The 26,077-nt window shown below is 39.3% G+C and overlaps 1 protein-coding gene across 13 annotated transcripts in view; it reads right to left on the reverse strand.

Annotated features, from left to right (window-relative positions):
- LOC128026946 (ligand-dependent nuclear receptor corepressor-like protein) overlaps positions 1-26,077 on the reverse strand; it is a 450,432-nt gene that overhangs the window by 400,187 nt on the left and 24,168 nt on the right. The window contains exons 1-4 of one of the 13 annotated variants that reach the window (XM_052614237.1): positions 8,591-8,748; positions 6,653-6,718; positions 6,471-6,550; positions 5,866-5,995 (exon numbers count right to left, since the gene is read on the reverse strand). The exons of 8 other annotated variants lie outside the window; for them this stretch is intronic. In XM_052614237.1, coding sequence (XP_052470197.1) covers positions 5,866-5,995; positions 6,471-6,550; positions 6,653-6,718; positions 8,591-8,687 — 373 coding nt within the window. In that variant the 5' untranslated portion in view covers positions 8,688-8,748. Of the gene's footprint in view, positions 1-5,865; positions 5,996-6,470; positions 6,551-6,652; positions 6,719-8,590; positions 8,754-26,077 lie in introns of those variants that run through there. 4 more of the 13 variants (XM_052614245.1, XM_052614240.1, XM_052614242.1 and 1 more) reach the window with 4 other exon arrangements.

Below are 26,077 nucleotides of genomic sequence, written 5' to 3' on the forward strand. Positions count from 1 at the left end.
GATAGTGAATGAAGACATCGAAATTGATTAATAGTCTTTCTATTTTCTCCCTCTTGTAGAAACACTATTGTGACAAAACATTTAATGTAGTTTCATTTACCACTATAGAAGTTTACCCAACTATGACAACTTCCGCTAGAAAATATGAAATTAGTTTTTTAATGAAATAAAATGCGTACGTGTGCACTGTTCAAAGTAGTAAATATAGAAAATATAGTAAATGCTCAGCAGCAAAAAAAATTTGAAACACAAAGTAAATGAAATTCACAAGTAAATGAAATTATATTATTATATGAAAAATAAATACAAATGTAAATTAGTTTTTTTTTGGGGGGGGGGGGTGAGGCGCAAGAGCTTTGACAATTTGAAAACTGGAAAAAAAATCCTTTCTCTCTGGAGTGTTCTAAGCTCTTGGTGCATAAAGAAGATTTGTAAGCAGGGCTCAAAATGTACTTTTTTTTTTTTTTACATGGGAAAGCACTGGTGCTCTCAGCGTCAAAAAGTAGGGAGCACCAGCAAAAATTTAGGAGCATCGCAACTACAAATTATATATTTACAGATTTTATCCTTACATTTTTAACATTAATGCTTGGTTAACATTAGCTGTCAATCACTCGGTCACTGCTTTCCGCTAAGTACCGCAAGAAAATAAAGGACTGAAGAAGAGAGAAAATGAAAAGAACACTGACAACCTAAAGTTAAGCTCTTTTTGGCAAGGGTTAGAATAGTGTATGTGGTTTTAAAATTTTACATTCAGCTCTGCCAATTGCACGGAACGGCTGGCAGCTAGGGGTGTGCGATATTAAAACATTATCTCTCTATTTTCTGGAATTTTATCAATAATAATTTGAGTGTTACTGTGCTGATATCTTGAGGACACCAGTTGACAGCTGATTTTTTTTTTTATATTCTTCATATTCTGTGTGGTGGTCAGTTCACAGCAGAGACAGAAATTAATATTTTCCAATAAGTTTAAATTTATTTTTAGTGAAAGGGAGTAAAAGTGACGTGACATACAGCCAAGTATGGTGGCCCATACTCAGAATTCGTGCTCTGCATTTAACCCATCCAAAGTGCACACACATAGCAGTGAACAGACACAAACCGTGAACACACACCTGGAGCAGTGGCCAGCTGCGGCGCCCGGGGAGCAATTGGGAGTTCGGTGCCTTGCTAAAGGGCACCCAAGTCGTGGTATTGCCGGCCCAAAACTCGAAGCCACAACCCTAGGGTTAGGAGACAAACTCTCTAACCACTAGGCCATGACTTCCCAACTTCCCTTTACCTTTTATGGTCATTTTTACCTTAAAGCCATTTTTTCTAAAAGTGTGCATTATCAATTTGAATAAAGTTTTTATATTTAAGTCAATTATAATAAGGTATTTAGGCTGTTATCAATCAAATGAAAATATCAATCAACAAAATTCATCTTTGCAATGCACAGGAAACACAGAAGCTGCATCTGAAATGGCATTTACACACGGAATAATGCATTTAACTTGCAGTTACACATACATAAGTAATATTTTGATATTATTAACAAAAACAGGCAATATAGTGTCTAAAACGTAAGTCTCTTAATATTAACCTTGTTTGTTGAACAGTTGTATAAAATCAATATCACATTTGTAATCATGCTGATTTTTGGAGGAAAACCAGCACTCATTTTGTGATATTGATATTAATTGATGAGTGGTACCCAGTGGGGTCTTCTGATGTTGTAGCCCATCCGCCTCAAGGTTGTGTGTGTTGTGACTTCACAAATGCTTTGCTGCGCACCTCGGTTGTAACTAGTGGTTAATTTAGTCAAATTTGCTCTTCTATCAGCTTGAATCAGTCGGCCCATTCTCCTGTGACCGCTAGCATCAACAATGCATTTTCGCTGACAGGACTGCTGTATACTGGATGATTTTTCCCTTTTCACACCATTCTTTGTAAACCCTAGAAATGGTTGTGCGTGGAAATCCTAGTAACTGAGAAGATTGTGAAATACTCAGACCAGTCCGTCTGGCACCAACAACCATGCCACGCTCAAAATTGCTTTAATCACCTTTCTTTCCCATTCTGACATTCAGTTTGGAGTTCAGGAGATTGTCTTGATCAGGACCACACCCCTTAATGCATTGAAGCAACTGCTATGTGATTGGATGATTATTGCATTAATGAGAAATTGAACAGGTGTTCCTAATAATCCTTTAGGTGAGTGTAGAAGCTTAATGCAGAGAAGATCTTGATAAAGGTTCAAACCGAAACCAAGCCATTCACACAGATGCATATTCAGCTCATTAGACAGACAAATATGACTGCTGCACTCGCTGCAAAACGATCTTTGTGAATGGCGCTTCGGGTCTTTGGATTAAGAAATGCATAAATACATGATGCTGTTTTGTTCACAAATGTTTATGTAATTTCCGAAATGATAGTTTAGATGTAATGCATGATTTTACAAAGCTACTTCCTTGTGTTGACAATTTAAATATGCTGCATTATTTTGGTCTTTGCGCCCTCCTGTGGCCTATACAATTAGACTTATTCAATAAAGACCTATTTAATCTGCATATAAAACATTAGAAATTAGATATTTAATTTTTGTTTTGTGTTTGATTGTTTAAAAAACCTATTAGTTTCTTGTCTCAAATTGTGTTAATTTAAAAATACAGTGCTTAAAAAAAAATTTCTTTTAGTTTTAAAAAATGTGAATAATTATTGATACCGAATGATATGAAAAGTTATATTTTAGCTATATTGGCCAGCACTACTGTTTCCCTGGTTAATGGCAGAATACAAAGCAGTGCAGCACCGGACTTTGACATGCAGCGCTTTAGTTTATTTAATTAAATCATAGCCTCTTGAAGTTTAATCGTCACATTAAGCCAGATCGCAATTCTGGTCTGTCCATCCCCAAATTTAATACCTCTTGATATCATAATTAAGACTTTCTTGTACAATTTAAGACTTTTTTAGGCCTTAAATTTGATCCCACGGAAACCCTGGTTAAAGGGATCGTACAATGTTGCTAAAAAGAACATTATTTGGGGTATTTGGTGTAATTAAATGTGTTCACGCAGTTTAAGGTTAAAAAAAAAATCTGAAATGTGTCGTTTTTTACAAAGCTCATCAATCTGAAAAGTGAGGTGTGCACTGATTGGCCAGCTATGGCCAGTGCTTTGTGATTGGCCGAATGCAAAGCATGCAACGGAAATGTTATGCCCCTTATTATACTGTATTTCCCGGTCAGAACATTGGCGAGACAAGACAAAAACAATAAAACTCATTACAAACAAGCCATTAAATGCATCCAGTGGGGACACAATTATGGATTATAATGACTTAAGTTTTTTTACGTGTTGCTTCGTGCTGTGTAAACATAAAACCATGTCTGCATTTGTGATCTGAGAAATGTCAAACAACAATTCCTACTCTTACGCCAGCGCTTCTCAATTCCAGTCCTCACGCCCCCCAGCTCTCCAGCTCCGCAACATCTTCACACATGGACATCATATTCACGTCACGCACACTTCAGTGCACTTTGAATGCAACATATACATTCACTTTGAACTGGAATCATGGCGGAATATCTTGTGATGTCCACTTCACAGGGAACTTGCGTTCAAATAGAACAAACATCTGAAGCATTAGAAAAACATTCAAAATGTGCAGAGCAGGGGCGCGGGGACTGGAATTGAGAACCGCAGGTATAAATCGTCTATCGGCCCAACCCTACTGTACACATTCACTTGTTGAGCATTTCCCAAACTATAATGCCAGACAAAAATATGTGAAATCCTGTGCAACATTTTGAAATATGATAGGCATCAACCTTTCATTGCATCTAAATGTTGTAGGACTCGCCTGCATTTTAGCTCGCAATCTCCAATGATTTATTAAAAGGCACACTGCTATTTCTACTTAAGTAACAAATTTATTGACATTATTAACTGTAATCAAATTACTTTTTTATATTTAATTTTATATGTTACGCATTCAATTTTTGCGTTACCAGGAAAAGTAATTAGAATACAGTATCACGTATCCCCAACTCTGATTAGATTTATGCAGTCGATCCTAAAGTAACTGCAACCTAATATACCTGCTGCTGTCTGTGCCAATAATGCTAAGAAAACAACAAAGGAAAGAAAAAAATCACTCACTGCTCGATTGGAAAAAAAACAGCAACGGTGTATATTTTAGGGCTGAAACGATTCCTCGAGTAACTTGATTACAAAAAATGATCGAGGCACATTCCTCTGCCTCGAAGCTTCTTTTAATTTATTTTAAATCTCACGTCAGGTTCTTTCGCAATTATTTTTTTTTTATGTGACACAACGCGTTTACGTCACCCACAAAGTGGAAGGAGACACAATCGCTGAGTCCGAAATCGCATACTGCAAGGAGTCAGCAGTGTTTTGATTTGAGGGCGTGGGAAAACGTAAAGAGAACGTCGTTGCTGGTGTCCATTGCAAAATAAAGCTAACATACCACAACTAGGGCCCTATGATTTCCGCGATGCAGAAAATGCGGAGGGAACCGCGGAATCCAGTCATAAAAACGGAATTTACAGTTTAACATGGAATGGCACAGAATTTGCCAAATTTTGAATGAATTAATCAAAAATAGGTCATTGCACTTACATCAAATCACGATTTGGACAAATATCTGTACATATTAAGCCGGAACCGTCTATTTAAATATGAATCCTGCATGCTCTCTGTGTTAACGAATGGCGCAGAAGCACGAGTTCCTTTATCACACACACTGAAGTGCGCGCTCGTGGTATTTCAGCATCTATTGTCTCACTAAATAAGGACGTGAACACATGAACAACATCTCCAGAACTGCTCTGACAGTCACTTCATGAGCATTTGACCATTTGATTTGAGTAAAACTAGCGTCACATCACATACAAGTCCAAATAAAAGTCCGGTTAAAGACTATTGTTCAGCAGAATGTACATAGCCTACTACTAAAAAAAAATTAATAATAATAATCCAACATTATTTTTATTTTTTTTAAGGTTTAATCACACAACATTTCTTCCATGTTTTATTTTTAATAGTAAATCTCCTTTGTTTACCAAAAAGTAAAGTTAATGTTCAATAATTAAAAGATAAATTAATGTTTTATGTGTTTAATGTGCATCTCAGAAAATGCTTTATTTAAAACCCCAACTGAATGGCACTTAAATACACTTAATTCATCTGTTAACTTTGTCATTGTTCACAGTACAAGTACAGACAGAGAAACAATGGGTAATAATTAAATGTTTATTTTTGTTGTGTGCATTGCATTCTATGCATGTAAAAAATAAAAATGTTTTTTTTTTCTAAAAAAGGAAACTAAAAAAGGATTCCTTTTATTAAAAAGGAATGTTCATTTTAAGAGACCCGGGAGTCTTATTTTCTCTTGCATAATTAATATTGCACTTTAATTAAGCAAAAACACATTTTATCCGATTACTCCATTAATCAAATGGAATTTTTGGTAGAATACTCGATTACTAAAATATTCGATAGCTACAGCCCTAGTATATTTCATTCATAGTGTTGTATTTGACATTTTCCTTTATTCAATTTCCAAGTAAATTATGTGTGTCTGGATGCTAGGCGCCAAGTTCAGCAGCTACGCTACAGAAAGCTGACAGAAATACTGAAGTAAAATTCTGTTGCTATGAAAATTATGCTGCTAGGATAAATACTGCCTCATCTAAAATGGAGGCGTCCCAAGTATATCTGCAAACCTACCAGAACAGACCTGCTACTCATTTTTGGATCATGACCCAGCAGTTGGACCAATCGTAAAATACGTAATAGTTGTCACAATGACTTCACACCTTATGGATAATGGAAGTAAAAATTAATTTCTCACCCTTCTTACGAAATATAGCATTGAGGAATTGGTCTGCTTGGCACTGGGGTTTTTCAGAGGTGGACAGGCCCTGAGGTGGGGGTGTTTCAGCAGGTGGTGGCGAGCCAGGCACGGCCACAGCAGGCTGGTCCTATGTCACAAAAAGCAATAGTCAGTTACTGACCCCTGTCAGATACAGCCGATACTAGGACTGCACGAATAATCGAATACGATTGTCATGTGCATTTTGTCAAAGCCGGTTCTGTAATCAGTAGTAAATCTCCATCACCTGCTTTCAGTTGGAGCAGCATTTACTACACAGAGCTGTAGTTCACTGACAAAAACAAACTGCAGATGATATAATCATGCGATTATGAAATCAAATAATAATGACAGCTGTTTACGTAGCTTCTCTGTAAATTACAGCTCTGTGTAGTAAATGCTGTGCCATCTGAAACAACGTAAAAAAAACACATTTAATAACATGTTTTTACTCCAAACTAATAACGTCAGTCAAGTGTTAAATTAATTTGGCCTTTCCATGCAAGAGCGCCCTCTGTCCTTGGGATGGAGATTTACTACTGATCACAGAACCATGCTTCACTGAAAGATTTGGGTCGACTTACATTCAATTTCTCTAGCTGAAGGTTGCAAAAAGAGCAGTTTGCATTCATGGACCAATCATCCACAGCCTCTGGTTCACACTCTAAAGGGAGAAATATATGAATAGTCATCAGCATCAAAAAAAGCTGAATATTCTAAGACCAAGCATAGGTGAATATTACCACACACACAACATAAAACTCACCATCAAATATACTGAGATCTTGCAGCAGCCTTGGACCATATATTCCCTCCAGTATACTTTCAAACCCTGCAAAAAAAAAAAAAAAAAAAAAAACATCATCATAAACACATTCATATCCGTAAACCTACACAGATCCGTCACAACTCTTCCCTGCCAGAAAGTGGTAGTTGATAGGACTGTGCAAAAAATCAAATGCGATTTTCATGTGCATCTCATCAGTAAAGGTGGTCCCTGTGATTAGAAGTACAGGTTTTGTTTTGAAAACCTGGCAATCCTGATCTTAACCCACGTGCTGGAGATATACTTCTAATCACAGGAGTGCCTTAACTGACAAGATGCGCTTGAAAATTGCATTCGATTTTTTGCACAGCCCTAGTAGTTGATGTTTTATTTTAAAAGGTTTACAAATGTAAATGGTTTCTTGTTTACAATATTGGCTAGTAAAAAAGTAATTTTACATGTAATATTTAGTTATATTAAATGCTCTAACAACAAAAGCACATAGTCACTGCACACAAAATCATTAGTTGCAAGACCCTAAATCTAATTTAAAAAAAAATAATAATAAGGTGGACATGATGTTAAGTGTAAATGTTATTATAACTTATTTAAATAAAAGGAGGGAAAAGCTAATATTGGCAGTGCTGCAGCATGGCATACATGAATGATACCCTTCATTCACATTATTTCCTTAAAAATAAAAAACACACACAAAAGCTCACCCAAGAATTTTTTTTTCTCTCAAAGCAATAAAACCACAAATTAAATTTTAAGACAAAAAAACATGTAATGCATGTTAAGTGGACCATCACATCTTTAAAAATCTAGTTTTAAATATGCCAATATTTAAGTTACCCTTATAAACCTCAGAGGTCTTGACATTCTCGACTGTATCCGACCATTAAAACCAAACAACAAATCACAACCTATTAAACTTAGATTCTTTTTACATCAATTATATTCTGTTTTAAATTATAGTAAAAACAATTCTAACAACTCATTTAAATTTGCATAAATTCAATTTATACTACCGTTTACAGCAGTGTATAAAATGCGTGTCAACTGCTCTGGGTGTGTGCTCACAGTGTGTGTTCACTGCTCTGTGTGTGTGCATTTCGGATGGGTTAAATGCAGAGCACAAATTCTGAGTATGGGTCACCATACTTGGCTGAATGTCACTTCACTAATCACTAACAGTTTCACAATAAACCGGACGTCATTTAGTGATTCGCTTATGCAGTAACGTTAAACATCATTAGTCTAGTCATCTGAATCTGTGGATTTACGATGAACACCGTGAACTCTGCCAAACAAGTGTCAACAACAACACTTCAGTTTCACCACATTTTAAAAGCGTAACCTGTGTATCTATTCAATTAACGTTACTCGTTTTCAAAACGTCAAAAGAAAAAAAAACACATTCAGTAATTTAGTAAAGAAACACTCTCTAATGACTTGTAAAAACTCTTCTACTTTTGGACATCTCAACAACATCCACGGCAATGGTGCAAATGGCTGTCAATAATGATGAATTTTTATTATAATACAATCAAGCGATCGTTTGTACATCGGTATTCTGTGCAGATAGGGTCAATGAGTGCAAAGCTAACTCGGTTATCGAGAAATCAAAAAGTAAGAACAAAGAAAATGGCAGAACTCGCTTGGCCGTTGTCCGTTTTTTTTCTGTTAGCTACAAAGGCTACCTCGGGCTCGCGCGGACCACGGCTCTATGTAAATGTTTTTTTTTTTTTTTTTTTACTTGACACACGCTCGCTTAGCAACTCCGAGAGCTAGCAGCGGCTGGGGGAGGGAGCTCCGCGAGAACCGGGAGAGAAAGAAACCGAGCGCAACACTGAGTGGATGGATTGTGCGATATGTACGCTTTTGAAACTAACGTTACGCAAATACGGTTTTTCTGCACCGTTGATTTATTCTTACCGACACAGTGGATGAGTTTGTGTCGCCATGAGTCGAGTTCCCGCCGGAATCCTTTTCTTTCGGCCGTGCATCTGGAGCTCCGGCACTGGGTCGCCATTCTGTCCGTCCACCTTCGCCCCGGCTCTAAGCGTGACGTCACCGCGCGTCATCCATATCACGGCTCCGGTTGATTGACACGTGTCAGAACAGGCCAGGGGCGGAGCTTAGAGATGTAAACAACCCCCAGTATGCGCATTTATTTAGCAAAATTGCTGTGTGCTGTTTGAGTTATGGAAAATTACAGTAGCTGTTTGATGACCTGAATGCAGTGTACCTATGCCAGTGTTTAATTTAACATTTAGGCTGTAAGGTTAAGTTGACATGTCTGCAGCTGTCATCTATGACTCTCGTACTAGTATTACCATTAAATAATATTCTTCCTATCAATCACATAATATTACAAGACCTTTACAATGTGTGCATAAACTATCAGCTCTTATGCAACAGTTTGTGGCCTACTGTTTAATCATCAACTAGAATCTGATTATAATGGTAATTATGTGCTAAAACGGCTGTTAGTTTAATAATACTGTAATAGTGGCACAGAAAAGCAGCTTTACCGATCAGGAGAATCAAGCAGATATTGCATTGTGTCGAGTAAAATTTAAATGATAAAATTGTGGGCACATTATTTTCATAATTCAATTGTGCTCTATGCATTTAACTTTGGTGAATCATGAATTATAAATCTACTGATGTGTCCTTTTGTCTTTATAATTTAAAACGTTAACATTAAACCTAATGTGTGCCCCTCCCCCATTTCACTAAAGTGACACACACACACACACACACACACATACACACATAGAATGTATATGAAGTCCAACTGTTCAGAAATATGAAAGCACTCAGAGAGAACAGATGGAGTTAATGCCCAGCTGAGCATCTAAGTCACACACACACACACACACAGAGAGAGAGAGAGAGAGAGGGGAGAGAACATGACTGTTTTACAATTCAATATGCTGCTTCTAATTCAGATGCACATGCAATTGATTTTATATTCCCCTTCTCCATTTTGGATCAATATACAGGTCATATATCAAAAGTATCGGTCAACATGTTTTAATTTTACAAATTGTCCAAGTGTGTAAAATCCATGCTGATATCAGAGTGTCACTTGAGGTCAATTTGAACTAATTGTATCCCCTTGGATATTAGTCTTTCTGATACAGCTTTCACAATACATGCATTCAATGCCACATGACAATTTTACTGCATGACTTTCAGTTTGAACCTCAAATCTCTACCAATATCACTGAATAGACAAACAAAATAAAAAAAGAAAGAAAGAAAGAAAATAGCTATCTTATGAATAATCTCTTTCTCTCTATCATGTGCCTTGTTTGCTATTGGAAATATTCACCAACATAGTAACTAATATGTTCTGTATTGTTTTATTAAACTCAAAACAAATAATTAAACCAAGTAACTAAATTATTTTGAATGTAGAAAAGTAGGTGTAGCATTCGTTTTCTATTTACAATTTTTTATTGATCAGTATTGGAAAGACATTAAAACATGCTCTAGTTCTCTAATAATTTCGAGCTTTGCCATGCAACAGCTTTGTTAGAATGACTTCTTGCATGTATTCAGGCATGTTTTAAATTGCTCAAAGCCCTTTTAACTAACAGTAAATCAAATAGTGCAGAAATAAAAAAATAAACAGATTTATTGTACACACATATTTTGCTAACAACATTTTAGACAACTCCCCACTCATTGTGTAAATCCACACCTGCTTTTAAAGACTCTCTGAGGAGGTCTGCCTTTAAATATGCTTACTTTAAAGGAGTCTGGCATATAAAGTCATCTGAATCATCGTGGTCATGTTACTTTACATGCACTGCTTACTCCCTCTAGCTATATTTTATCTAATTCTTATGAGTCCCTGAGAAAAAGAACTCTTTTAGGTTGGTGGCAACCATGCCCCTCCTCCACAGCTACATGGCTAATGGTGGTAAGGACAGCATTGTTTCACTGACAGGGATAGTATCTATGTTACAGGCGATTTCTAACCTCCCATTCTTGGCTAAAGTTTTTGAGCGTGTTGTGGCTGTTCAGTTAAATAATCACCTAGCTCTGAATAATCTCTTTGAACCTTTTCAATCTGGGTTCAGAAGAGGGCATAGTACTGAAACCGCTTTAATAAGGGTCGTAAATGATCTTCTAATCACGGTGGATTCAGGTGCATGCAGTATTTTGGTCTTGTTAGACCTCAGTGCTACTTTTGACACTATATGTCACTCTCTTCTGCTTGACAGGCTGGAAAATTGGTTGGGGCTTTTTGGAGCTGTCCTCAATTGGTTTCGGTCTTATTTAACAAATCGTGCCCAGTTTGTTGGCTTGGGTAACTACAAATCAGATACTGTGCCTGTTCGACAGGGAGTTCCTCAGGGTTCAGTATTGGGTCCAATATTATTTAATATTTATATGCTTCCACTTGGGCAGATCATTAGGAAACATGGTCTTGGGTATCACTGCTATGCGGATGATATGCAGATTTACATCACCACTAGTCCTAATGTCCATTGCTCATTAATAGCCTTGCGTTGTTTAGCAGAGATCAGTATCTGGATGCATAACAACTTCCTGAAGCTGAATGGCTCCAAAACTGAACTGATGCAGATTGGTACAGTGGCAGCTACTCGTAAGGCCGAGCAGATCAGTTTGATTGTTGATTCCTGTACAGTAATCCCCACTTCACAGGTGTGAAATCTTGGTGTCATTTTTGATCCACAATTATCATTTGAAGCACACATAAAACACATCTCTAAAACTGCATTTTTCCACCTGAGAAACATAGCACGACTTAGACCTTTTATCTCTTTTGCAGAAACAGAAAGGCTTATACATGCCTTCATAACAACTAAGTTAGATTATTGTAATGCCTTGTTCTCTGGCCTTCCAGCTAAATCGTTGAGCAAGCTTCAGTATATACAAAATTCTGCCGCTCGTGTGCTCACTTGTACTTCTCCTCGAGAACACATTACACCGGTTCTTTCACAATTACACTGGCTTCCCGTAAATGCGAGAATTGATTTTAAAATTCTTATTTTAACATACAAGGCACTTCATGGGACTGAACCTGAGTATCTTTGTGAACTCATCAGTCCTTACATTCCATCACGCTCTCTTCGCTCTTCTAACTCTCTTTTACTTCACCAGCCATCATGTAAGCTATAGACCATGGGGGAAAGAGCCTTTTCATATAAAGCCCCTAAGTCACATTTATTCAAGACTGTCTTTCTTTAATGAATTGTTGTATTGCTTTTGGTGTTTTGTTTTATTTTATTTATAACTTTTTTTACTGTAGCGCTTTGGGTTTAAGAAAAGCGCATTACAAATAAAATGTATTATTATTATTATAGTAAATATAGTAAAACTGCAGCATGTAGCAATAAATTTTTGTTATAAAATAAATTATAAATGACAGAGCAAGTCTGTTCTCTGATCCATGTGATATACTTACTGAGCAAATGTTAGAGATAAACGGCAGTAATGTTATTTAAAACATTTACATTTTTATTTGGCCAGAACAAAAGTGGCAGAGATGTTATTTACATGTTTAAATTACCTTTTTTCAGGTTTATACCTAGTAGGATGTACCAGAGCCTCTCCACGTCTCTGAACTACCAGAGCCTCTCCACGTCTCGGCTGAACAACCAGAGCCTCTCCTCGTCTCAGTCGAACTCTCTGAGCGCTCGACTGATCCTGTCATGGCCACGGAGGCCACCCTTAACTTGTTCATGATCTCTGTTTCAGACTTATCTAACCAGACTTCTTCTCCTGTGTCATCGATCCCACTGTGGGGGTCTTCTGCGCCGCACGGGTGGGCTTCTGTCTCGACCGCACGGATGTGGTGGTCTTCTGCGCCGCCCTGGTGGGCTTCTGTCTCGACCGCATGGCTCCAATTCCACCTTGCTCCTCTCTGGATTCCTGCCCTGTCGGTTCGGCCCCTGGGCCACTGAACGTTATGTTCCTTGCTGGACTTGTGTTTTGTTGTTGTTTTGTTTTTGTTTTTTTGCTCTTCATCTCTCTGTTTCCCTCTATGGACCTGGCCCTCCGTCCCTCCCCCTGATCCTCCGCCGGTCCACCTCCCTCCTGGGTTCCTTGTTTTTGTTTTTTGCACTTCTTGTCTCTGTTTCCCCATTTTACCTGGCCCTCTGTCCCTCCCCCTGGTCCTCCGCCGCTCCTCCTCCCTCCTGGTCTCTGTGTTCCTTGGTCTCTTCTTGTGTTCAGGTGGAGCATCTGGTAGCTGCTCCGTGGAGGAGGGGGTAATGTCACGCTGTCTGGTCTCTGTTTCCCTGAGTCTCCACTAGTGGTCTCACTTCCCCATAGGCACCTCACCGTAGGCACTAAAATTCCCACAAAGCCTTGTCCTTTCATCACAGTAATTGCACTCCTGTTAATTGCACTCAGGTGTCTTCACTTGATAGTCATTACCCTGCCTATATTAACCGGTCTTTTTCTGTTTGTCTTCATGGAGTCCTTTCATTCCGTCACAAAGTTTCCTCGTCTTCCGAGTTTCCTGTTCCAGTTCGTATTCCCGTTCCTGTTCCTTCCCTGTTTGTTTGTTGTTGGATGGATTTTTGGTTTTGACCCTTGCTTGTTGGATTCTTATTTGGATTACCCATTAAATAAACCACACTGCGTTTGGATCTCTTGTCTCCTGTGTTTCCCTGGGTTCCGATCGTAACAATAATGCCAAGATCTCAATGGGGAATCGGTTCAACACTATAGCTGGAATTGCTTGCCAGTTCAGCACTGAACAGGGAATGAATCTGTCTTGACATACAGTACAGTGGCTCAACGTTTAAGAGAATTTGGACTGAATCACACTCTGCAGTGACCAAACCTGTCATCAGTAGAAAGAATCAAAAGGCTGGACTAACCTTTACCGAGGAGCATGTTGTGTGGACAGAGGAGAACTGGTCCAAAGTTCTCATAAGAGATTAAAACAAGTTTAATTTATTTGAGTCTGATGAGAAACATTATGTTTGTCATCAAACTGGGGAAAGACTGAACCCAAAATGTGTAAAGAAGTCAGTGAAAGTTGAAAGAGGAAGTGTCATTGTTTGGGGGATGTTTTCTGCTGCAGGTGTTGGGCCTCCTATACAGATACATGGCAAGGTTAATGCAAATGTTTATTGGAACATCCTGTGGCAACATGTGGTTCATACCCTGCATTCATTGACCCATCAGCCAGCCATTTTGATGCAAGTTGCTATTCACACAACAAAACGGGTAAAGCAGTTCCTTGAGGATGAAAACATTGGAATAATGAAACAGTCATTCCTGATCTAAGCCCAACTGAAAATCTTTGGAAAATCCTTGGTAACAAAGTTATGGCTAAAAAGCCCATTACAGTCACCAATCTGGTGAAAAAAATGAAAGAAGAAGGGACCAAGATCACACCATAGTGATGCCCTATAACTGCAGATGTGGAAAGCAAGGGCCTCTTCACTTCCTGCAAATTTTTTACTGCTGTAGCTTTCAGAAATTTTAGTTATATTATTTCTTCATGCTACAATCATTGCTGTTCTCTAATTTTCATCAGTGTTTTTCACACAATAAAGGGTTTTTGTCAAAGTGCCTTGCTTATTTTGTAAAACACTGTTCTAATAGCATGGTATAGCCACAACTAAAATCCCTTCAAATTTTGAATGATAAAAGATGACTTTATTGCTGAAACAATCAAATGTTCTAAATTGTTCTCTAATTTTGATCTCCACTGTATGTGAATGTACAAGGACAGATGCGTTGATCTGTTGATCACAGTTTCATCAAACACACATGATCAGTGCTGAAGCACAACCAACGAAAAAAAAAAAAACCTCTGCAAGTAACGTGCATTTTTATTTTCAAATAGAGATGGTGACAGATGGGAAATGGTTATGTACTACTGATTAGGTAATTTTTGTGTTTTACATTTTTTTTTATGTGATATGTTTAATAGAAAAACTGATTTATTGAATTTGACCTTAACACTGGAGAAACAGCAAGGCCGAGAAGGGAGGTGGCATCCTTTTAAAATTGATATTGTATTTATTGTGTACTTTCTGAATATGTTTAAGCATGTGCATTTACCTGTTTAATTCAAGGGATAGATAAAAAAATAAATACAATTAAATGTTGTTTTTAATATTTTATTAAAAACAATTTGCCCTGCCAAGAGAATGGTAGGATGATTAAATATATATATATATATATACAGATGTTTAGAGAAATACACAGTGCAAGAAAGGTTGAGTTTATCATGCAATAGTTCAAATACAGAGTGATTTGTATAAGATGCAATAACCTTGAACCCATTCCATTATGCATTGTTTCTGTCTCTTCACATTTCAGTGTCCGCACACTCTCTTTGACATGTATAGAGCCCCACGGTTTGTCTGATATCTTCACAGATAAAAACAAATTCTCCCTCTGGAAAGGTTTGTTTGATCTCCAGTGCCTTATTTCCTTGGTAACCACATCTGCAGCAATTAAAATGTCTCTTTAGAGTTGCCCTAATGTGTGTTTTACTTTAAGATTACTGGGGTATGCCAAAAGTGGGCTAGATATTCCAACCACTTCTTTTTAATTGCTGCATTTAAGAAGAAAAATGGAGTGATAAAAGAGAGAAAATAAAGGGACAAGTGGGATTTGGAAATTATATTTATTATCTTAGATCCCATCATCTTATATTAACTTGAGGTATCTTTAGACTGACACATTAGAGCAAAACTGAGTTCACAAAACATGCTGAGTATGAAATACAATCCTGGCAATTTGTGAGATTAACAGATTCTCCATTGTTGTCATGGTGTGATGCGGCAGAGAAGCACATAACAAGGAAGATGATGATACAAAGCCGTTAATAATCCACATAGGGTTAAACCATAGGGAGAAGGCAGACACACGTACACATCGACAAGACCAGACAACCAAACACTGAACAGAATGCAAGTTATAAGGGGAATGTAAAGAGGGTAATTGACAAGACACACCTGAACAAAATGACAGAAACTAGGTCAAAAAGAAAACATGAGGAATAAAAACCCAGCATAAGCCCCTTTCACACTGCGAAAATACCGGGAAAGCATACCTATTTGAAATGGGTCACTAGATTTTGCCCACTGACAGTGAGTACCTGGAGTATGTGCGTGCATTCACACATAACCCGTAAAGATCTCACAATAGCACGTGACATCAGGATGTGATGTGTAATGTACGAGTCGTAAACCCTAGGTGTCACGATCATTACATGGAATGCCCATGAACTTTGTAGAGGGCACTCCAATCAGGACAATTCCACACTCACCACAAGATGTCACTCGGACTCTAGCACCTCTTATCTGTTGCACCACACCCTAATTACATTTCCCATGAGTCTCTGCATCACAATAACCCTGCCACACCTGCACATCATTCCTCAGTCAATCTCCTTGCCACACCTGCACCTCATTTACACACACATATAAGCAGCACACTCACTCTCACTCTCTGAGAAGTCTTGATTTGCTGTGTCTGTCATTTCCGAGCGGTTTCCTTGTGTTTGATCTCTCTGTACCAGACCTTTGGATTGTTTATACCGACTCTGATTCTCTGCTGCCTGCCCCCGACATCTGCTTGTTCCTGTTTTCGATTCTGGTTATCCCTATATACCTGACACCGTCGCTGATCATTGCCTGTCTGACCATTCTCATTAAAAGTTCTGCACATGGATCCGAACCTCTCTGTCTCATCATTACAGAAGACTTCGCCTAACCAGGATCCAGTAGCTTTCTTGAACCCCAGACCAGGTATGGAGTCAGCTAACAGTTCATGCAACCCTATAAAGGTGCTATGCTCCATCTTTCAATATGGTAGACCAATTGAGCTCTTTGTGGAGGAATTCATTCAGTATAGTCACCTTTTGCCTGGGGATGAGGATCTGGTAAAGGACTGTTTCTGGAGTGGTCTTGATACTAGGATAAGCTTGAGTTTACCGGAGGGAGACCCTAGCTGGACCCTGGGACAGTTTATTGACTTTGTCTTGGAGTTTTGTGGCTCTCCCTTTACAGTTGAGGAGGTTACTTCTCCAATGTATCCAGCTCCTATCTGTAAGATGGCCGCCAGCCCAGCGCCACAGCACAAGATGGCCGCCAGCCCAGCGCCACAGCACAAGATGGCCGCCAGCCCAGCGCCACAATCAGGTGCCCGTGGACTTTCCAGAGTCGAGTCAGGTGCCCGTGGACCTTCCAGAGTCGAGTCAGGTGCCCGTTGACCCTCCAGAGTCGAGTCAGGTGCCCGTTGACCCTCCAGAGTCGAGTCAGGTGTTCCGGGTGTTTGTTGACCCTCCAGAGTCGAGTCAGGTGTTTCAGGTGTTTGTTGACCCTCCAGAGTCGAGTCAGGTGTTTGTTGACCCTCCAGAGTCGAGTCAGGTGTTTGTTGACCCTCCAGAGTCGAGTCAGGTGCCCGTGGACCTTCCAGAGTCGAGTCAGGTGCCCGTGGACCTTCCAGAGTCGAGTCAGGTGCCCGTGGACCTTCCAGAGTCGAGTCAGGTGCCCTTAACCCTCCAGAGTCAAGTCAGGTGCCCTTAACCCTCCAGAGTCGAGTCAGGGGCACATTGACTCTCAGAGTCGAGTCAGGTGCCCGTTGACCCTCCAGAGTCGAGTCAGGTGCCCGTTGACCCTCCAGAGTCGAGTCATGTGTTCCAGGTGTTTGTTGACCCTCCAGAGTCGAGTCAGGTGTTTGTTGACCCTCCAGAGTCGAGTCAGGTGTTTGTTGACCCTCCAGAGTCAGGGCTAGTCACCGATGACCATCCAGAGTCAGGGCTTGTCACCGTTGATCAGGTCTCCGTTGATTTCCCAGGACCTAGCCAGGTCACCGTTGATCAGGTCCCCGTTGATTTCCCAGAACCTTGTCAGATCACCGTTAATCAGGTCCCCGTTGATTTCCAAGAACCTAGTCAGGTCACCGTTGATCAGGTCCCCGTCGACTTTCCAGAGTCAAGTCAGGTCACAGTTGATCAGGTCCCCGTTGATTTACCGGAGTATAGTCAGGTCACCGTTGACCATCCAGAGATGGGTCAAGTCACCTCTAGCACCCAAGAGTCAAGTAAAACAACAGTTAAACTTCATGAGCCAAGACAAGTCACAGTTGATCCTCAGGAACCAAGTCAAGTCACCAACGATCTTCATGATCAAAGTCAAGTCACCCTTAACCTCCGTGAACTAAGTCAAGTCACAGTTGATCCTCAGGAACCAAGTCAAGTCACCAATGATCTTCATGAGCAAAGTCAAGTCACCAATGATCTTCATGAGCAAAGTCAAGTCACCAATGATCTTCATGAGCACAGTCAAGTCATAGTTGATATTCATGAACTAAGTCAAGTCACAGTTGATCTTCATGAACCCAGTCAAATCACCACAGATCTACCAGAGCCTCGTCACATCTCAGCCGAACTCCCAGAGCCTCGTCACATCTCAGAGTTCTCGTCCTATCCTGTCACGGCCAGGGAGGCTGTCAATGAGCTGTCATACATTCCGGTCAGGGCTACGGAGACCATACACCAACTCTTTGTCTGCCCTGTCATGGCCACGGAGGCCAGCTACCATCTCATCATGGCCACGGAGGCCGCTATTAACCTGTTTATGTTCCCGGTTTCAGTCCCACCTGACCAGACTTGCTTTCCTGTGCCATCAACTCCACTGTGGTGGTCCTCTGCTCCGCCCTGGTGGGCCTCTGTCATGTATGTTCAACTATGGTGGTCGTCTGGTCCGCCCTGGTGGGCTTCTGTCCCATCATCTCGGCTGTGGTGGTCCTCTGCTCCGCCCTGGTGGGTTTCTGTCCCCTCTTCTCAGCTGTGGTGGTCGTCTGCTCCACCCTGGTGGGCTCCAGCTCCACCTGCTCCGCTCTGGTGGGCTCCCACGCCACCTGCTCTGCCTTGATGGACCCCTGTTGCCGAGTTAGGCCCACGGCGGGTCCCTGTTACAGAGTTAGGCCCATGGCGGGTTCCTGTTTCCTCTGTCAGGCCAAGGTAGGCCCCTTGTTTCCCATGTCAATTCCAGGAGAGACTCCTGATCTCCATGTTAGGCCCAGTTCTGCCTGCTCTACCCCGGTCCTCGACCAATCCACTTCCTCATGGACCTGGCCCTCCGTCCCTCCCCCTGTTCCGCCTCCGCTCCACCACCCTCCTAGATTGTTTTGAGCGTCTGGAAGCCTCTTATCTGTTGCACCACACCCTAACTACATTTCCCATGAGTCTCTGCATCACAATCACCCTGCCACACCTGCACATCATTCCTCAGTCAATCTCCTTGCCACACCTGCACCTCATTTACACACACATATAAGCAGCACACTCACTCTCACTCTCTGCGAAGTTTTGATTTGCTGTGTCTGTCATTTCCGAGCGTTTTCCTTGTGTTTGATCTCTCTGTACCTGACCTTTGGATTGTTTATACTGACTCTGATTCTCTGCTGCCTGCCCCCGACATCTGCTTGTTCCTGTTTTCGATTCTGGTTATCCCTATATACCTGACGCCGTCGCTGATCATTGCCTGTCTGACCATTCTCATTAAAAGTTCTGCACATGGATCCGAACCTCTCTGTCTCATCATTACACTAGGCATGTTAACTTTCACATAAGCTGGTGAACGATCTCAGCTTCAGCGCAGATAGTGAGGAGCTAACTGATCTCTGCTTCATTACAGTTTGCACAGACTTTTTTCTTCGCGAACGTTTATCTTCCTTCAAAACTCCTGGTAAAACACATTGACAACGTGCATCATCACTACGACACACCCTTTACAGCATCGGTTCTGGCTTATGTTCACACAGAGCTCGTTCCGGGCTGAACCCGGCAATGTTACTATGTCCCCATCAATTCCATAATCAATCCCCAGATGTATTTGCATTCACACAGAAGGCGACCTAGCAATTTACCAGCAATTTTCGTGTACCAACGTGCAGTGTGAAAGGGGCTATAATGAGTCCAGGGGTATGACATTACTCGCCCCACTTGGAAGTGTCCCTCACCGTGAAACAACGGTGATGGGTTTGTGGGGACTGGGTGGGAACCAAGTAGGAGGTTTCGGTGGAGGACGGACAGCAGGCAGAGACCACGGAGGGAGGAGCCAAGGTGGAGATGACAGAGGGAGGAGCCAAGGAGGAAACAGGATGGACCCGGAGCAGGAAGAACCAGACGGAACCCAGGACACAGCCAGGATGGCAGCCCACGGTGAAGCCAACGGAGGGAGGAGCATTAATGGAGGAATGGCCGATGACTTCAGGGGGCCAACCGATGATGGCAGAGCAGGTGGAGGAGGAGCCTGAGGCGGAGACAGAGAGCCGATTAGTCAAGGCGAGGATCTGGAGGGACAAGGCAGAGCAAATGGTGCTGATGATCAAGCCGGAGGTGGGAATCCGGAGGGATGTGGTGGAGCTGGAGCAACCGAGGACTGAGGTGGAGCCAAGGGCAGGAGGAGCCTGACAGAGCCAGAGGGATGGAGGGATGAGGTGAAGCCAGAGGAGTTGAGTCCCGAGGCAGTGGATGGTCCACGACAAACCAAGGTGGAGGAATGAGGGAGCCTGGCGGAGCTGGTTGACTGACGGGCCACGGTGGAGAGGAGGGAGCTAGGAGCCATTGTGGAGCTGCTGGGTTGAAGGGCCGAGGCAGAGTCTGGGACTCAAAGGCTAATGTCAGACACTCTCCACCATGGCGAGCTCTGTTGCCTGCTCTTGCACCTGGTCTGACATTGTGGCTTCTGGCTCTTTGACGAACCTCAGCTTTTTTGCCATCCATGGCTCTGGCTCATCGGTTGCGGCGGGCTCTGGCTCTCTGTCAGTGGTGGGCTCAGGCTTTGGCTCTGCGCAGCGGGGAGATGGTGGGCTGGGCTCTGGGTCCAGAATGGGGCTGGTGTCATCAGTGATGTCCACAGTCAGAGGTGATCCACAGGACATCAGCACCCAGTCCACAAAGGCGGCGAAATTCCCCTGAGGACCATCTCCAGACAACCACGCTCTGCACAGTTTCAGGCTGGTTTTGTAGAAAGTGCAAAGACAGTACTCCGGGTAGTGGGTATGGTTGGCGATTTCCACGATTTCCAGATTTCTTCTGCTCCAGCAGGAGGAGGAAGATGGCAGGATCATCCATAAAATAAAATTAAAACTGCAAAAAGGAAAAACAAAAAATATAATTAATATTCACATGGATTGACACAGGTTGTCCTGATTTAAATTTAACCACTATTTTTTGAGAATATAAAGTTGTGAGTGTGCATAAATGTATCTATGATTGTGTTTGGGTGTCACCGAGTTTGTCAGCAGTAAAAGTTGCCTTCACCAACCAAGGAGAATTTTAACAATCTGTTTTAAACAAGCTACTACACACTATTTAATGAAAATATGTTGTCATATACCTATCCTTTGAGAAGTTATTTGGTAAGATTTATGTAAGAGATGGAAGTTAAAAGAAAGCTTGTTGAAATATTGAACTATGGAATAAAATATTTTGCGGATCAATAAAAATAGCATTGTGAAATTGTGTAGAAATAGACTTGTCTAGGTAACGCTTTAGATTACAGCCTTGTACCGTGTAATTGAACAGAATTTACAGCATACCTATTTGTAACTATAAAGTAGCCTGCCTCCATATTACCTACTTGTAGGTATAAAGCAACATTTGGGGAATAAGAGGGTAATAAACTGCAACATTATAGAGCATTTACACTGTAAATATTTTATAACTAAAAGGCACATACAGCGTACAATGTTTGGGGGATAAGGAAGTAATGATTTGGAAAATTAAAAGTATTTATACTATTAGTATTTCATAAGTAAGGTATAACTATTCTAAAATTACGTGGTATGCATGACCTACTGTTTTATGCAACAATATTATGATTTAAAACAAGTTGCCTTATTGTAATAACAAAATATATGATGCAGTATATACAACGTACTGGCCTGGGTACTTATTCTATTATTACAACACATATCTTACATGACTGATACAAATAGTAAACTTTAGTAGTATAATTTAGTCATTATAGTAGAGTTAAAAACCACCATAGTCTTCATAAGAGTTTACTTGTATACTTAAGAATATATGCTATATAGTAGGCTGTTTACTAGTGTTTCTTTTTGTGGGATAATGGAGATTACTAAAGTATGGGGAAATTATGTAATGAATTTCTGTTATGATTTGGTTTAGAAATTTCCATATGAAAATTTACCTAATGAAAGAGCATTGCATATGGTCATCTAAGCAGTGAGCCCGTCAGCAGCATTGTACTGTCGAGGTGCATACAGTGGAAAACTAGATTATCTGTTTCCAGCTGCTCCCAGGATATATAACATAAATATAAAATCATAATACACAACACATGAATATTTACTGTATAATTTATGTTTTTTGATACCTGTACTGCTGCTGGTACACTTCGGTATGTGATTTGAGGCAAGAAGAATAAAATGTACTACAACATTTTTCTTAACTAATATGCAAACATACACTCTTGTTATGTGTAAGTGTAACATCTGTGGGTTGTACGTTACCCTCTTGTTATGTATGTTTACTGTGCAACTTAACAGGTTATAAATGTTTCTGAGCTTGTATCACTAAAGAAGCTACGTAGTTCTATTTAAATTACATAGGCTATTTAGATGGTATAATCACATTTAATTCGTTAGAATTTCCTGACATTAAAAAGAAATACAATAATATTAAAGCACTGAAACTATTTGATTTTCTGTTATTAACAGAGGTGGGAATGTCTATTATGACCCAGAACTCTATCAACTATTCAACACCTCAGCAATTGCATACAGCAAGAGCCAAGCAACCGCCCCAAAAATATCCTAGCAAGCAACCAACTTACAATAGTTTAGCAAACACAGAACATCTAACTGACCAATCCATTTTTTGCACCCTCAGATTTTCCATACATTAATGAGAATAATATTTATTAAGCTTTCAGATGATAGCTACATCTCAATTTATAAAAATTAACACTTCAGAAGTTTTTTTTTATTTTTTTGTGGTCCAGGGTCACAAATGTACCTTTCAAACTTTTCAATCTAGCTATTACAGTTTCTCTTCTTTTAAGTTTTTTTTGTTTCAGTTGCTAACACACATTTTCAAAACGTTGCCTCTTTTTTTACACACAAATCCAAGAATTGCACACAAAAACTGCAAAATGACTCACACCTCTAGCAAAATCAAGCGCTGCACTCAAAATATCACAAACACATCTCAAAAGCAAATATTTGGAAACAACTTTGCCATAATATTAATTCCTGTTAGATTTTTTAGGTAGATAGAGAATTTCTGTAATTGTGTGACAAGTAAAGATTTTGTAACCAGTTGAAAAAAAAAAAAAAAAAAGAAAACGGTAAATGCTTACAATTCAAATACACAGATTACTTTCCTGCCCAGTGAATACTGAGATCAATAAAACTGTAACCAAAAAAAAAAAAAAAAACTTGGTTACACTTTATTTTAAAGTGTCCTTGTTCCAGTGTTAGCTGCATTACATGTACTTACAGTAGTATATGATTAGGGTTTGGTTTAGGGTTACTTGCATGTACAGTAATAATGCATAATTAATTGTTATTATAATATTAAGTACATGTAACACGTGTAAACAAGTAGGACTACACCTTAAAATAAAGTGTTACCAAAATCTCTTAAGATTCAGAGATTATTTTTTGCAGCTCAATGTCTATTACAATGTACATAAATTAAATTACATATACAGATGTATTATTCAGCTGTACAGTTATTATACTGTACAGTTCTTTTGCAGTAAATGAAAAGCACTAGAAAATTTCAAATCCCAAAGAATTGTAACTTGGCTAGTTTCGCTACCTAATGTTTAAATTAAGATACTCATTGTTAAACTTTTTGAGAAATGTGTCTTTGTTTTAAAAACTTGATTAATGGTTAATGTTTTTTGTTGTTGTTGTTGAGCAATTGCAATACCAAGAAAAATTTATTTAAGTGTGTTTATAGAAGAGTGATGTTTGCTATACTCAAATAAGAGCTAAATTCCAGATTAATGGCTTCGCTGAATGATGTGGTTCATTATGCCAGGTCTTCTTGCTGCGCCATCTGCTGACAAGTTAAACTATGTACATTTATTTTCTACTTATAAATTCAGCATTTGATTAAATCTCAAATGCTATTGTATGTTGTCTGATGCAATCAGAATATAAATCACATTTTGAGTAATGCGAGGCAATGAATAAATCACACAAGTCTGGGTAAAATTAAGAATTTCAAAAATGTTGCCATTCGGTTCACAAGTTGGATTAATCATACACAGGATTTCGAAGATTAATAGGGATGATAAGGAGATGGATTTCTGAATAGCTAAGTAATCCAGCAATTTCAAAGGACTGGAACTCTGAAACTATGCAGAATTATACAGACTAACCATTCATATGTTTTCCTGATTTTTATGTAATGATTGTTTGCAAAGTACAATACTATAATTAAGTAAAAGAGATTAGTGATATTTTAGAATGCAGTATAGAGTACTGGAGTTTGAATCCCGCCTCGTGGACTGTCCTTATTCCCGACCCTCTCTACTAGCTTCCTTTAAGATCACTAGACCATCAAAAAACAGTTAGAAATGTTAGTTAGAAAAAAACATTAATCACTTCAGAGTACAGGTAATTGAAACTGAGCAATAAAGCACACTCATAATACAGACATGCTTGAGTGTTTGTCTGCATGAAGTATAAGTGTTTTGGAGTTTATTTTGTTTTATTTTTATTATTTGTTAATTTATTTAGAATATTTTAAATGCTATTTGATGCTGCACAGGCCATAAAAGCAGTTCTGGAACTCAAAATAATCTTGTGAACCCATGGAGTAGGATTAAAGTACAATCCTCTGCCAAACCTCGGTGTCAGGAAAAATAAATAAAATGATCTGCAATCTTCACAAAGATAAATTCAAACTCATCTGTCTGGAGGATCAGCGACACACAATCAGCAATTGTGTGTGTGGCATGCTGATATTCCAAAAATAGATGCAAAAGACAAATTCTGTACAGTGCAAGAAGGAGCAGCTGAATAAACTGTAAAATCACACACAGAAAATGTGTTACATTTCTTGCCTCTTGCCGTTTCCAGCCACTTTGAAAAGGTAAGTGTTATAAGCTCCTTTTTTCAACCCTCTCTGTCATCTGCTCTCTAGCCCGGTGGATCTTATTCAATCTTTTTTTAAAGCTTGTTGCAGAAACCTTAAGCAGAGTTTAAAAAGAGATGCAGCACATATAGCAAGTAATAGGTTTGTCCATAGAAATAAAGTAAGAGTGATTATTTAATTGAATTGATCACCCAATAACCCATTACCACCCAGATCACCAGGGGCAATTTATGTCTCAGAGATTCCAATGCACAGGCTGTTTTTATAGCCTAATTGGAGAAACTTGAATATATTTTGATTTATATTTGTAACTTTTTACATGCCTGACATATGAAAAGACAACATGCATTTTCTAATTCAAGACAGTATTCAAGTTCAACAGCAAGTTTTCTAATTTGCTCATTTGTTATTTAGCTAATGTTTTGATGCAATGCTATTTACACGCCCATGGAGAAACCTCAGGTGTTGTGTCTTACCTAAAAATAATAAAGATTGTAATAATTAATTTTGTTTTTGATGAGACACACATCAGCCCTTAATTTAATGTACAAATCTAAATATTGCTGATTATAAGTACATAAAAATTAATAATGACACAATTACAGCAACATTATAAATAAAGCTAATAATAAAACAAACATCCTGTATCGTAAAATGACAGGCACAACATCTAGTAGAATATTGTTGGTCAAATATGCATGTGTATGTAGAAAGTGTGGCCCTTTGAAATATAATAGTCCTCTTATATAAACCTGCTTTAATGCATTTGCTCACATTGTATTGTATTGTAATATTATTATTGCATATTATTGTATTGTATTATTGTACTATAGAGGCACAATATTGTGAAGGAACCATAGTAGTGTGGTCCATTATCACTGTTTTCAGCTATATTTATGAATTGTATCTTATGTTTTTATAAGCAACTAACTCCAAAATGCTCAAAATCAACAGTTATTTGCTGACGAGGAAAACAAGAGATATGAAATTATTGCATATTATTGCATGAAGCATCGTGTCTGGTAAATGCTCACCTACAAATAACATAACAAATATAGTGACTAAAATTTGCATACTCTGTATTCATGACTGGTTCCTGATTTATGTCAAAATAATAACACCACTGTTGTAATTGGACACTTGCTAACAGGTTTTTAAACGTTTGGCACAATCCCTGGCAGTGAATCCATTACCATTTGAATTTTTCCAATGCTAAGTGGTTTTAAAAAATGTCTGGCAAACACACAAGGACTCTCGAGTTCTTTGCACAACAGGTTCAATCCATGACAGGTTTCGATAACTCTCACTATCCTCATTCCTGC

The sequence above is a fragment of the Carassius gibelio genome, chromosome A14 (genome assembly GCF_023724105.1).
Source record: "Carassius gibelio isolate Cgi1373 ecotype wild population from Czech Republic chromosome A14, carGib1.2-hapl.c, whole genome shotgun sequence".
NCBI lineage: Eukaryota > Metazoa > Chordata > Actinopteri > Cypriniformes > Cyprinidae > Carassius > Carassius gibelio.